Source organism: Polypterus senegalus, chromosome 14 (assembly GCF_016835505.1).
Source record: "Polypterus senegalus isolate Bchr_013 chromosome 14, ASM1683550v1, whole genome shotgun sequence".
In the NCBI taxonomy this organism is placed as follows: domain Eukaryota; kingdom Metazoa; phylum Chordata; class Cladistia; order Polypteriformes; family Polypteridae; genus Polypterus; species Polypterus senegalus.
Genome location: NC_053167.1, coordinates 90,068,281 through 90,082,587, shown reverse-complemented (window position 1 = coordinate 90,082,587; position 14,307 = coordinate 90,068,281). Strand labels below are relative to the sequence as shown.

Sequence of the window (14,307 nt, the reverse complement as noted above, 5' to 3'; positions counted from 1 at the left end):
TTACACAAATAATTGTGGGAATCTGGAACAAACCACCGAGACATGGAGTTAAAGTAAAACGCTTGATAACCTTTAAGAAATATCTGGATGAGACATTGGGACAGCATCGTTATTATCTAAACAAAAAAGCTTCAGGGAATAAATGGTCTTCTCTCCTCTATCAAATTTCTAATATTCGTTGTACACATTGTGCAAAATCAATTAAGAGTAGTGGTTGTTAAGATGTTCACATGCTCACTGCTTTTTAATTTGTTGGTTTTATTTTGGGGACTCCAGGAACACACCCATTTTTGACCCGGCTTGCACACTCCCACAGAGACACATAATAAAGTGGCTCAAAATGAATGGATAAAGAATGTATTAACTAAATGAAGAAAGCAATAATAAAAAAAAATAACGTGTATGCAAAATCCCACCCAATTTCCTCTGGTGGTGATAATTACTTACAAATACTGCACAAATGAAATCAAACGAAACACAAGGCACTAGACAACAAACAGTCCAGACCAAGACACAGTCCAAGACACAGTCCAGTGCAGAAACACAGCAACAGAGGCTCAGACACACGAGGATATCAAGGAAAGCAATAAGGGAGCTGCCTTCACACATGGGAAGTAACCAAGAATGAATCTGCAAGAATATGAATTCTTGGGCCCATCTACCATTGCTGGTCGTCAAAAAGCGCACCAAGGCAAGCAACGCACCTTAAAATGACAAAGTCTGAGAAGAGAGCTAAATGGGAATGTGACTGGGAGAGGAAGCGCCCGACAAGAGAGGGTGAGACATGAGGACAGTGAAGAATGGGGCAGGACGAACGCTAATAGTACCTGTAAGGCAAGAGATATCAACTTTTCTTACATTTATTCATCTTCGACATTTAATGTACGTAGCTAGTACTTTGATAAAATAATGCCTATAAAATTTAAGTACTTCATGCAACCAAATTACTATGCTGTAGACTCACCATTTATTTGCACTTTAAATTATTTATTTCATCAAATAAAAAACACAAGGACATATCAAGAGAAAAAAAAATAAAAAGAAACACAAGGTGTAGGACTGCACAAAACTGATTGATACACAAGTGAAATGCAAGTCGGGATTAAACATTCTCAGGACATTTGTATGTTCGTCCATGTTTAAGTAATGCTAGAAAGGCTACGTGTCTGTAATAATCGTGTCCTTCGAGGTCCAGGCTGAGCTCTGTCGGCTGGCCTCTCGACAAGTGGAGGTGAAGGTGCGCATGCTTTACCTGAAAAACTGGAAGCGGCTTCTGCGTCAAGAGTCACGGTGAATATGGCAGGGGCTGCCTTTGCCTTCCACTCCGCTTTTGACGCGTCTTTATTTTCAATGCCCGCAATAGCTTTTGTGAGACTGGAGGTCATTTCTTGTTCCAGCTGATCTTCTACAGGTAGTAATGAGTCGAAATGAGGGTACTGCGTGTTTTTTGAAATGGGTTGTCCCCAAGGCTGGCGTAATTGCTTTTCAGACAGGATAGCACTTGCAACCGGACTGATTGGCTGTTTGTCTGAAAACAAGATCTGTTCTTCAGGGATAGGCATATGGGTGTCTGCCTCTGTTTTGGAGTTATTTTGAAATGGGCCAGAAAGACAGTTTAATGAACCACCAGTAAGGCTGATGTCCTTGGTTAAGTGCAAAGTGCTAGCAGGAGAAGGGCATTTCAGCTGGAAAGAATTCTGACTGAGGCCATTTCTCTCAAGTATTGATGATGGAGGAAGGTTCTGCTGTAATGATGTGGGAAATCTGGCAGAAACAAGAAGACATTATTAATTTCTATGTAGAATATATCAAACATGTCCAGTAACAAACTTGAAAGGTGGTGTTACACATAAATGGAAACAGGAAGGCCCAGTTGTGTCGACTGTGAGTGGGACACACTGTGATCTCAGCTGAAGTGCGTTCACCTCTTAGGCTACATCCACACTAGTATGTGTTCATTTAACAATGGCATGTTTAAATTAACACAATCTAGTCCATACTAAAATAAAACGCATATGATGTGGCTGATCGTCTGTATTGGGCACGCATGCATCAGCGAAAACGGGAAGAGGAAGTGCCTTCCTTGAAGGGATGCTTATGCTACTGGCCACTGTGGTGGCAGGTAAATTATTTGCCTCTTGCACATATATGCAGCTGTACCAAACTGTACCAAATGTGGTTTTCTTTCATGAATAATTAGCAGTCAGGTATTGTGACATTGTAGACAGCAGGATCCAATCAGGGATGGGCTGAGTGATAAGCATAAACCAATCAGAGCACAATCAGAGTCTGCGTTTTCAAAAATCTGCTTCTTTGTCTATCCACACTACAATGTTGAGCCAGCATTTTCAGAAGTATCTGGTTCTGAAGAGCATTTTTGAAAAATCACTAGGGTAGTGTGGAGGAAAGGCAAAAACATTGACTTAACGTGAGTGTTTTTAAATAAAAACGTAGTGGTGTGGACGTAGCCATAGATTGTATTATCAGATTCCTGTATTGTTTTGTGCAGTTAAGAGAACATACAAACCTATCAGCACAATGGAACCGACGAGTTGCAGACATGACCAGATATCAGGACCCTTCCAGCCTCATTTGTGCTTTTTAGATAAGACAAGTGTTGCCAAATCGAATGCTTTCAGGAAGTGAAACAGCCCTGAGTACAACATACATTTCAGGTCTTCTTACCTTGCAACCATCAGAGGTGCCCTGCAATGAGGTACTTTATGGAGTAATGCCACTGATGGAGCCGAGAGAAGAGACTCTAAGTCACGTTTTATGATTTTCCTCTCTTCTTTTAATTCTGAGGAATTAAAAAAAAAAAATCAATTATGGAAGTACTATGTTAATCAGTTGAAAAGATGGCCTACAGCAGATTCAGAAAGTATTTAGACCCCCTCACTTTCTGCACACACTAATGTGTTGTAAATGTAATTTTAAATAGGGAAATGTAGCCTAAAAAAGCCAAGTGACAAAGTGTGCCATTGCTGGCATAAAGCAGGGGATTGGTTTTCATTCTTTATGCTTAATATGTAACCTTCCCAGTCTACCTAAGTTGACACACCCAAATGTGATAAGTATAAAAATCTATCAGAAAGGCGGGTGTAGACATTAAAACACAATCTTGCCTTTTTAAGTTCCCTCTTTGACACATTATGTGGCCCTCCGCAAGTCACAAAAATCAGAGGTAACACTTTAGGTTCTTCAAACATGCTTCTATTACTCATTTACAATTATGTAACAAGATCTTAACAAAGACATCTTAAGCATCAGTAAAGTGTTTCTTCTTCTTTGCAATGTGACCTGCTAACAAAACTTCACTTTGGAGTGGCCTCAGGGCCGGATTAAGGTGGGTGCTACTGATGCTGCAGCATTAGGCCCATTCCTGAAATAGGCCCAGATGAAAACAGACGAGAATTGTCCGGAAAATGAACAGTTTTACATTGCTATATTAACCTCAAAATAATTTTTAGAATGAAATTTGGAGTACGATTTTCAGACGCTTAGACACAGCGTTACTTATTATACAGTTACTATTGTTCTTTACGCTGTGACGTAACTATAACGTTGTTGTGTTTATTGTTAACCGAAGAATTCAAGTTAATGCTATCAATTTTATGTTAAACAGTTTACTTAGTAATTTAGCTGCGTTTTTTGCAATATCTTGGGGATTCTTACCATTTTATTATTGTTCAGTAAGTACTTATTATACAGTTACTATTGTTCTTTACGCTGTGACGTAACTATAACGTTGTTGTGTTTATTGTTAACCGAAGAATTCAAGTTAATGCTATCGATTTTATGTTAAACAGTTTACTTAGTAATTTAGCTGCGTTTTTTGCAATATCTTGGGGATTCTTACCATTTTATTATTGTTCAGTAAGTACCACGTAGTAAATATTTCACCTTGAAATTTAGTTGTACAGTAAAAATTGATGGCTATTTAAATGGTTGTCTGTAAAGGTAAAACTAAAAGCCGGCCCGCGGGCCCAGCATGGATGTTTAGAATTTTTTAAATCCTCAACAGGATTCCGGTCTATTATGAAATTTAAATCGTGGACAAATTTTTACCCTCAAGAGCCTAAACTGAGTCACTTTGACCCAATGTCTCTGGAAATTCATTTTTTCTTACTCTGTTTCGTAAGAGAATTGCGAAATTTTATGTATTTGATTGTTAGGTTTTCTGCATTAAGTGAAGTTGATGTTGCATAGTTTGATGTTATTCTAGAGTTGTTACGATACTACGTTGTTATTATTCATGTTCAATAAAGGCTGGCTGGTTACGTCGCAAGCAATTAAGTCTCCTTGGTCGGTCTGAGTGCGCACGTACGGTGAGTGTCAAATGCACATGCACCAACGGCAAGAAAAAATAGGCCTCTTTTGTGCTGCAGCATCAGGCCCAATTTCGTCTTAATCCGGCCCTGAGTGGCGCCTAAGGTGGCTGAACTGAAACACATTTCTCTTCATGTTATATATTTAGTATACGACCTGTGAATACTTCATAACAAGTAACTCTGCAATCATGTCAATATGCCATACTGCAGAGAGATGAACAACCAAACTACTGATGTTTTACAAACATAATGATAGCCAAAAAAGACTGTTACATAAGAGTGAATGAGTAATAGATGCATTTTTGCAGTACCTAAACTAAACTGTTAACCAAAACATAAACATTTTTAAACCAAAGTATGAAATGAGCCACTGATGCAAGGGATGCTTGAAAAATGGAATGGTGACAATAAAGTCAACAATCACCAAAATGACCAGTATCAGCTCTGATGTCCTGACTATTTCCAATATGGTAGGCCAATAGAATGTGCCACAAATGTAGGAGTGCAATGGTGTGACAAAAAGCCACAGTGAGTTATGATTTTTCACTTGGATGGGTTTGGGTGTTACAGAAACCAGAATTCCTGGATGAGCTTTTACTTTGAAAAGACTGGCTAGAGTAATGTGAAAATGGGGAGGACTCTTATAATGAAGAAAATTGTGACAGGAAGTTCATCATCTTGTGGAAAGTAAAAGAAAAAAAAAGAACTAGAAAAAGAGAAGATGCTACTGGGAGAAGAAGGTCCTCCATCTTGGGAAACCGCCGTGTAAAGTAAACTGCTTTGAACTGGTATTATGGGTTACAATGTGCTTGTGGATCCTAAATGGAATGAAGAAGCTTCCGGATAATTCATTTAATGGATTATACTTATTGGATGTTCTCAGACTTTAGAAAAAGAAAAAAAAAAAAACAGAAATGGATGAAGCAAAAAAGGTTCCTTTGGATGGATGAGATCAATCATATTTCATATGGAAAACAGAGACTATTCGCTTCCAAGGTGGAAGTTTCTGAAAATAACAGACTCAAGTTTTAGTTTATTCTAACCATTATTTCTTTTGTTTACATATATATTCCTACACCTTTATTTGTTTATGATTTACAGGTGCCGGTCATAAAATTAGAATATCATGACAAAGTTGATTTATTTCAGTAATTCCATTCAAAAAGTGAAACTTGTATATTAGATTCATTCATTACACACAGACTGATGTATTTCAAATGTTTATTTCTTTTGACAACTAATGACCGGCACCTGTAAATATAAATTCTAAACACATTTGGCTTTGTTACATTAAAGGGGGTATCATTATTTCTTTTCCTTCAGCATCCTAGAATTGACTATTGCTGCTTTAGTACCTCAACTTGCTGATACTTGACTGTTACAATGGTACACGTCCAAAGGAAATGAAACTTTCACAAGAAATACAACTTGGATACTCAAGAGTGGTTTTCAGACTTGAAAAAGAGTCCACCTTTTCAGGACAATCCTCTCCAGGGTGTGGTTAATACATTTTAAATCTTGTCCTTCCCTTCGCCTCTCTATTAATGTGCTTCAAATGACAGCAGAATAATGTCAGCCCAGTAAACACAGTAATAAAGGCTTTTGCAGGTGTTTTGAGTTAATTAGATTAGTGTGGCACCAGGTTCCTTCTTCACTCTCCAGGTCATTAGTTGTGTTACCTAAACATTTGAAATACTCAGCGAATCTAATATACAAGTTTCACCCAACTCAAACTCACCCAGCTGAGGAGGAAAGGCACTTTTTAAAGGTGGAGTCTGACCCCTTTTCAGGACAATATCATTTTAAAAGCTTCAAATGGCGTGTCACAGTAATCGCAAAAACCCTGGAGGTACTTCTGGTTACAACAGCTAAAGGCTCTTGGATCACAAAAGCTCCCACCAGCGGCTCTAGAGGCCCGGGCAGCCATGTGGGGATCCAGCCCCTTGCAGCCACTCAGCGTTCTTGGAGAACATACTGCCCCAGCAGGTAATCCTTCACAACCAATCCATTATTTGGACTTCCCACTTGGGGAAGTGCCGTCATCAATCCCGGTGGGGTCACCAGCCTATCTATATGCCTCATCACAATGGGTGTATTGTGTGATGTGATCTGTTCAAAATGAGAAACAATGTTCCTTGTGCTTGACATCTGAATATCAAATGAATTTTGACAGGCTGGCACTAAGGTCCTCAGCTTTGAACAGCTTTAAATTAATCACTTGTGAGAAAATGTTGGAAAAGATCGAATACTTCCGTGATAAATTGAGTTAGATGGGCTACAGTGATTTCAGATGTGAGAGTTTTATGCCGCTCAGAACAAATGTTAATAGCACATCACAAGCAGTTTCAATTCATTATTTTAGCATGCTGATAGAAAGATCACAATGTGATTCAGTGCCAAAAACTCAGTGCTGACTTTCTGTCTGGGGAAATCCAGAATATTATGAATTCATTTTCTAGACTTTAAATACAATAATCTTCTACAAACAGGCTTAAATGGTTCAATTTCAAAACTGCTTACAGCAATTTAAACAAAAATCATGATCTAATAAATCATAAAATAGAATGAGGTAAAAAAATCAAAATATCGGTGTTTTCTTTTTGATTAATTTTGAAAATTAAGAAAAAATACAGCACATCCACATACCTTGTTAGGCCCGGCTCTCTTTAACTGTGAGCCCTCCAGATTTAATTGTGACAATGGACAGATGGATACATTAACAATAAGGCCCACCTGCGCTTCATCAAAATGAAAACATTTCTCAGCAGGTGTCCAACTTTTAGTCTTAGCTTTTGCATGTTTATGACACTGCTATACTATCCAGTATACCGTAATGCAAGAGACTACTTCTGTTCATATCCTAAACCTGGGGCTTGGCATTACAAGCAGCTGACCCCCGTCACAGACTTTTAACAGGACACATGTTTACTGTACCGGGTGGTCCAGATCTAATTATGCAATTATGAAAAGGCGAACACATCGCACCCGCTGTTCAACTGACAACAGACTCCCCACCATTTTGGAATGCAGGGCAGGTGCTGCCATCTATCTGCAACAAAAAGAGTTTTTTGTGAATTCTCTATGTAATTAACTTAATAAGCTATAGCGTAATGAAAATTGCATAATTAGATCTGGACCACCCTGTACAGGAGAGAAAACAATATATTAAGGAAGGCCAGTGGTTTCCAGACTCGGCCCAGGGGCTGCAGTTTTTTGTTCCAACCATATTCACAATTGGTGATAACAATCAATAACAACTGATCTCATTTAATTAGCTGGTCTTTTTTACTCTTCTCTTATTCTGCATTGAGGAAACACAATAATATGCAATTTACATTTATAAGACATTTAGAAATATTTCTATTTTTTTCTAAAGCTATAAATGCTGTCACACACATGCTACTAGGAGGGAGCTGAGTGGACCAAGTGGAGGTAATGACCCGCCAGGCCAGGGGGTGGTGGGGTGCACTAAACCTACCTCTGCTATCTCTGCAGGCCAAGTATGGCAAAACCTGCCTGATTCAACATCACTTCCAGTTCTGACTTCCAGACTGATGTCACTTCCAGTTCCAGCGCCCAGACTGGCATCACTTCCGGTTCCGGCGCCCAGACCGATGTCACTTCTCGTTCTGGCCAAATGACATCACTTCCGCTTTTCAGCTTATAAAGGCGCCATCTTCTCCTAACCTCATCTGTTCAGTTCAGGACTCAAAACAATGCACATGAGTGCTCTGTCAAAACCCTTTTGCAGCCAGGGACAATATATGGGTGGCTGCCCCAAACCTTTTTGTATGTGTCAAGGCTGTTCATTTCACAATGCTTAACTCTCTTTTGTTGTTTTCCTATTAATTTCCACATTTCCTATGTAGTTTGCTCCCTTTACTTAACCCTAATAGTGACAATTAACCACCGGCACAGCAGACTCCCAAGATGATGAAAGCTGCCATGACTTCAGTGTCAGACCCCCTAATTAGTAAATCATCAATTAAATAACCAGAACACCTGGAAAAGCAGAATGAAAATTAGACTGAAAATACTATTAACGACTTGAAAAAAATACTACATTTTTCCCATATAACTGCTTATTACATTTTAGTATAACTCTACCAATCTTAGTTTGTAATTTTTACATTGACTCCAAAATACAGAAACTGGGAAATAATGACTCACTTAATTAGGCTAAGAGTCCAATGAAAAACAGAAGTTGGATGGAACAAAAACCTGCAGCCACAGTGGATCCCTGGGATAGAGTTTGGGAACCACTGAGGTAGAATAATAATCAATGTAGCATACCTGCTATTGACGGCTCTTGTCTTGGCCCACGGACCTGACACTTGGAGCGATGAGCATCTTCTAAGTGATCCTTTAAAAAGAAATTTCCAGTTTAAATTAGTGTACCTTTTGGGATTTAAATGCTGCTGCTGTTTAGTTTTGCTATTGGAAGAATCCTGCAAAATGAGCGAGCTCTTGTGAAATGTTTAACAAAGAAGAAAAAAAAAGTTTGAAAGATGCAAACTAAGTTGCAGAGCAGGTTGTGCTAAGCTCTCTGGAATGGCGATGGAGGCGTCAACATAAAAGTTCAGTCCAATTTTTCTCAGAGCTCTACTTGCTGCACATTTTTACTGCCAGCCACCTCTCATGTCGCAGTCTTATTACTTTATATACGGGGTCTATAACAAATCTTCAACCCCTTGAAGATTGTTATACAACAACACATCTCACTGAATTTGTCTTTTTCCCACTGATCAACAGAAAAAGACTCTTTAATGTGGAAATTAAAATAGATCTCTGAAAAGGGGCCTAATTTAACACAAATATAAAACACAAAATAACTGACTCACCCCTTTAGTATGAAAACCCATAAATCATCACTGGTGTAGCCAATGGGTGTCAGAAGTCCCATAATTAGTTCAATGGAGATCACTTGTCGGGGGTTTCAATTGTCAGTAGTATAAATTCTCCTGTGTCTGGAAGGCCCATCTTGTGGTGAGTCAGTAATTTGGATTAATTCATCCATCCATTTTCCAACCCGTTGAAGCCGAACAAACGGTCACGGGGTTCTGCTGGAGCCAATCCCAGCCAACACAGGGCACAAGGCAGGAACCAATCCCGGGCATGGTACCAACCCACCGCAGGACGCACACCCACACCCACAGCACACATTAGGGACAATTTAGGATCGCCAATCCACCTAACCTGCATGTCTTTGGACGCCAGACACGGGAGAACATGCAAACTCCACGCAGGGAGGACATGGGAAGCGAACCCAGGTCTCTATATGAAAGACTGTGAACATCAAAATATGATGTGCTGCCTAATTTGGATTAACCAGAACAATAATGACAAAAGAACACCCCAGGCATTTCTACAAAAAGGTTCTTCAAAAGCACATGCCAGGGGATGCCAACAAGAAGATATCCAGGTCACTGAATATCCCTTGGATTCTAGTTAAATCAGTCACTAAGAAATGGAAAGAGTATTGTGATAACTTGTGATTACAGCAGGCTGAACATGAAAACTAAGCGATCATGCAAGAAGAAGACCAGCGAGGAAGACCACTAAGAGACCTATGAGAACTTTGAAGGAGCTACAATCCACATTGACTGAAATGGGCGAGTCTGTGCAGACAACAACTGTTTCCTGTGAAGCACCTTTATGGGACCGTAGCAAAGAGAAAGCCGCAGTTAACAAAAACACACATGACATCTCAGCCTGAGTCTGCTAGAAGGCACATGGGAGACTCTGATGTCAGCTGGAAGAAGGTTCGTGGTCTGAAGAGACAAACATTGAGCTTCTGGACCATTCAATTTGTCACATACACAGTTATACAAGTTCAACATGTAGTGAAATGTTTCCGAATCTGCCCCGAGACAGTGCAATAAAGTTAACACATAGATAATTAAATTAAATTAAATTTAAATTAAAAAAATAAAGAAGAAATTTAAGTTATAAAGAAAATGAAAAAGGTAGAGAAAAAGTGTATATCCAAAGCATTACAATTTTATATAGAATATAATAATTTTTAATAGAATATGTACCAGAGTATCAGACCATATTTGAACACTCCACATTAACAACAACACACCATCCTCACCAGGTAGTGTGTTGTTGGTAACCTCTCATTTAAATGGCGAAATCCTGGAATTCTGGTTGGTTATCTCTGGATTTTGACCATCTTTTTGAAAGTTGCAGCCAATACTCCAGAGGAGGCGTCACTATGTGTTTAACTGCTTCTTTGACTTGCACTTGGCACAGCGCAATACGTTACAAACATCCAAAGAGCTGTCTTAAACATTTCTGTACACTACGTGATGTAGATGGTAACAAGTCCACTGTGATCCTTAAGTCCTTCTCATATGGTGTAATTTCAACCTTCAGGTTGCTAATTAAAATGAAGTATTTAAAATATGTTTACTTTGTAATAAAAAAAAAAATTCTGACACACATCTTGCCAACTTCAAACTTTGCAGACTCTTACTGTCCTTTTAAAAGTTAAACAACTTGTTAGTTATATGCATTAAGTCATATTTTACTTCATTATTCTAGAATATAAACAAATATTATAACTCAAATTCTGCTTACCAGAGTAAGTCACCTAAATCAAGGTCAAGAAAGCCTGCAGTTACATCAGGACACTCCACAAATGCTAGACCTTCTTTGGTTTCCCCCTGCCAGTCCACTGGTTGCCGAGTAGTGTCAGAACTTACATGTATTTGCTTACTGCCCTCTAGTGGCCATAACAGTAAATGTCTGCCAATGTGTTGCCTCATTGCATAAATGAATCTGTACTAACACAATGCCACTTAATTGCAGGTGGTGGCAGGGAGGGGGTGGATGTTGGGGTGCTTTGTCTTTACTCTTCTCCATCATTGTAGAAATTGATACATAAAACAATACATTCTTTGCTGATGATTTTAAATCTCTTTAAAACAGAGCTTTAAACTCAATCAGTCTTTTAAACAATGTCGTTAACATAACACCACATAAAGGGTCTTTACAGACCAAAAACAACTGCAACAGAGCATCAAACTGACAAACCCAGAAGAAGAATAAAATTAAAACTGTTTATAGGAAGGATTGTCAGCCAGTCAGTCAGTATCCAACCCGCTATATCCTAACACAGGGTCACGGGGGTCTGCTGGAGCCAATCCCAGCCAACACAGGGCACAAGGCAGGAACAAATCCCGGGCTGGGCGTGCACACAAACACACAAACACACACACACAACATGCACACACCAGGGACAATTCAGAATCACCAATGCACCTAACCTGCATGTCTTTGGACTGTGGGATTAAACTGGAGCACCCAGAGGAAATCCACACAGACATGGGGAGAATATGCAAACTCCATGCAGGGAGTACATGGGAAGCGAACCCAGGTCTCTATATGAAGGACTGTGAACATCAAAATATGAAAAATGCAAAATAGAAATAGATGGATGGCTAATATAAGGGACGGGTGCAGATTAAAGAATGACAGACAGAACAACATGAGTTCACAAGGCCTGGAGTCCCATGGAGTCACAGTGTGGTGGGTTGAGAGATGTTCAGCCCAGCATTTATACAGCACTACAATTTTATACGAGCTAAGCAGAGCCTGGAAATACTCGAGTGTTAGAATTGTTTGATTTGAAATGTAATAGCAGAGTTTTGAAAATGATTTCAAAATGGTAAGGGAACCAGCAGAGCTGGCCTAGCTGAGGTGAGATGTGTATGCAGATTTCATTTTAACTACACCAGGCTCCTTGAAGCTACTTCATTGAATGCACTTCAATACTCCGAGAGAACCACTGAACTAATCCAGCCAAGATTCTGAATAATGAAACAATTTCCAAGTTTACCACATCTCTGACAGCAAGGTAAGCTTCATCCGAAACATAAGATGTTAATTTTAAAGCACTATCAAATGATGAACAAGGAATTACAAAATGAATAAATGACTTACATTAATTTGAATTGTGCCTGACAAACCAGATGAAAAAAAATTGCGGATTGCTTGCTTTTGAGCTGACAATATTTTATAACAGAATATCTCTAAAATAACGCAAACAAGTCACAAATAGATCAATTAATAAAGCATCTTCCAGAGTATCTCTTTACTACACTGTGTAGTGAAATGCTTGTGTAAGTACTTGCAGTCCTCAGAAGGTGGCAGCAAAGACTTTTAAATCTACAGGTCATAAATTATTGAGCGGCACTGAACTCAGAAGGTTTCTTAAAGGCTAAAATATGGAAAGACACTTGTTAATAACAACATGACAAGAATATGAGGAGATTCTCTCTATGGCAAACACATTTTCTAGAAGTAAAAAACACTGGTGATTTTCTAACGATACAAAAATAATACAGAAATTATACTAAACGGTTCAGACTCGAATGCACTTGCAAGTACTAAAGTTCTATGAGCAGGACAAAAAACAAAAGACAAAAAAACAAACGAGCAAAAATAATGAAAACCATGCAAGAATAGAAATATAACTTTTTGACAGTTACACATTTAAAGAAACTTTGCACCCTTAAATATTCTGATTCCTACATTGGTTTAGGCACTCTGAGTCTGTCATAACAGCAAGTAGCCCAAGGCAGCATGCAGACCAAGGTTCCAATGCCCGTTTGTGAAGGGGCTGATGTCCTGCTAGAATCAGCTGGTATGCATGTCTTTGGAAACCTGAATCCTTAAAAGAGAAGGGGAGAGTATGCAGAATCTGCAGGAGAGACCATAATTAAACTTATGATAAATGTAATACTGTTCAAAAGAGCAAAAAAATGTTTTCGATTTGCAGTATTTTCACTCACGTGCAGTTGGTGCCAATAACAGACTATAGCAAAGCAAAACAGATTATTAAGTGAATTTGCAAGTCACAAACAGAAGGAGGAACTCATTAACATCAGCAGCCCAGAACAGAATCCCACTTTCCCTATCAGAGGGAAGACACCAAGGTCTAATAGATTGCTATGTATACAATACATTTATTAGCGGGCATTTTCATTTTTTAGTCTTTATTTCTTGTGAGGGCTGCAGTGGCTCATGTCAAGTTGGACTGACTATGCCACTCTGTCCCTATTCAGGTCCTTCTGATGAATAACCAGGCACTATCATGTCAACTGCAAGATTTCATTTCTTCAATGTGTCCTGGGTCTATGTCGGAGTTTTCCCTCAGTGGGATGCCCATGGACATCCAGACCATTTCAACTGCTTCCTCCCATTCCACAGGACAAGCAGTTCAGATCAGAGGTGCTCACATTTTGCAGAGCTCCTCAACTTTTCAAAGAGAATGAAGTGAACCTCATTCGGGCTGCTTCAACTCGCAAATGAATTTGGTTGTCAAGCATGTGTGCTTTGGAGGACATTTTCAGTTAAGAAATTCCACCCCGAGCTGAGAAGGGGCACTGTCATTACACCTGCAGTCCCGAGTGACACCAGCCAGTGACCCCACATTCGCACCCACTCAGGAAACCCTTCTGGGAAACCAATATAAAACTTGAAGGCCACTAGAAGTGGGTATTCTTTATAGACACATGACTGAGGGAGAGGTATTTTTTTAACCTTTTCATCATGGCAGATGTCATTGTTTTGTACCATTGTGTGCACCTTTCTTGAAAAAACTTATTATTCCACCATTAAACAGGGTTTACTACTGAGGTACCCCAAATCTTTCTCTCTTGTTTTATTCTGTCATTACCCAGAGCTTGTGAGCACAGTTCAGAAAGGAGAGTACACTCAAAGGTAACTCATATTCTTCATCTGAGGACATAGTTTCCACTTCACCATCACAATCTCCTACAAAAACTGAACAATGGAAGGTTGGGTGCAGTGCTGTTTAAGTGACAGATTGTGATGAAAAAGATCCCAAAGGATTATTAAAGTAAAAATTGAAAATATAATGGAACAGGCAAACACAAATCCATCTGATGGTACGATGACCTTATTTCCCCGAGAAAGACGGAAGGTCTTCAGGATCTTCTGATAGTAC

At 39.2% G+C, this 14,307-nt stretch overlaps 1 protein-coding gene across 4 annotated transcripts in view; it reads right to left on the bottom strand.

Annotated features, from left to right (window-relative positions):
- Positions 1 to 893: 893 nt before the first annotated feature.
- ccdc24 (coiled-coil domain containing 24) overlaps positions 894 to 14,307 on the bottom strand; it is an 89,547-nt gene continuing 76,133 nt past the window's right edge. For all 4 annotated transcript variants that reach the window (XM_039735615.1, XM_039735617.1, XM_039735616.1 and 1 more), the window contains exons 7-9: positions 8,625 to 8,694; positions 2,686 to 2,800; positions 894 to 1,764 (exon numbers count right to left, since the gene is read on the bottom strand). In XM_039735615.1, the coding sequence (XP_039591549.1) occupies positions 1,140 to 1,764; positions 2,686 to 2,800; positions 8,625 to 8,694 (810 nt within the window). In that variant the 3' untranslated portion in view covers positions 894 to 1,139. The remainder of the gene's footprint in view (positions 1,765 to 2,685; positions 2,801 to 8,624; positions 8,695 to 14,307) is intronic.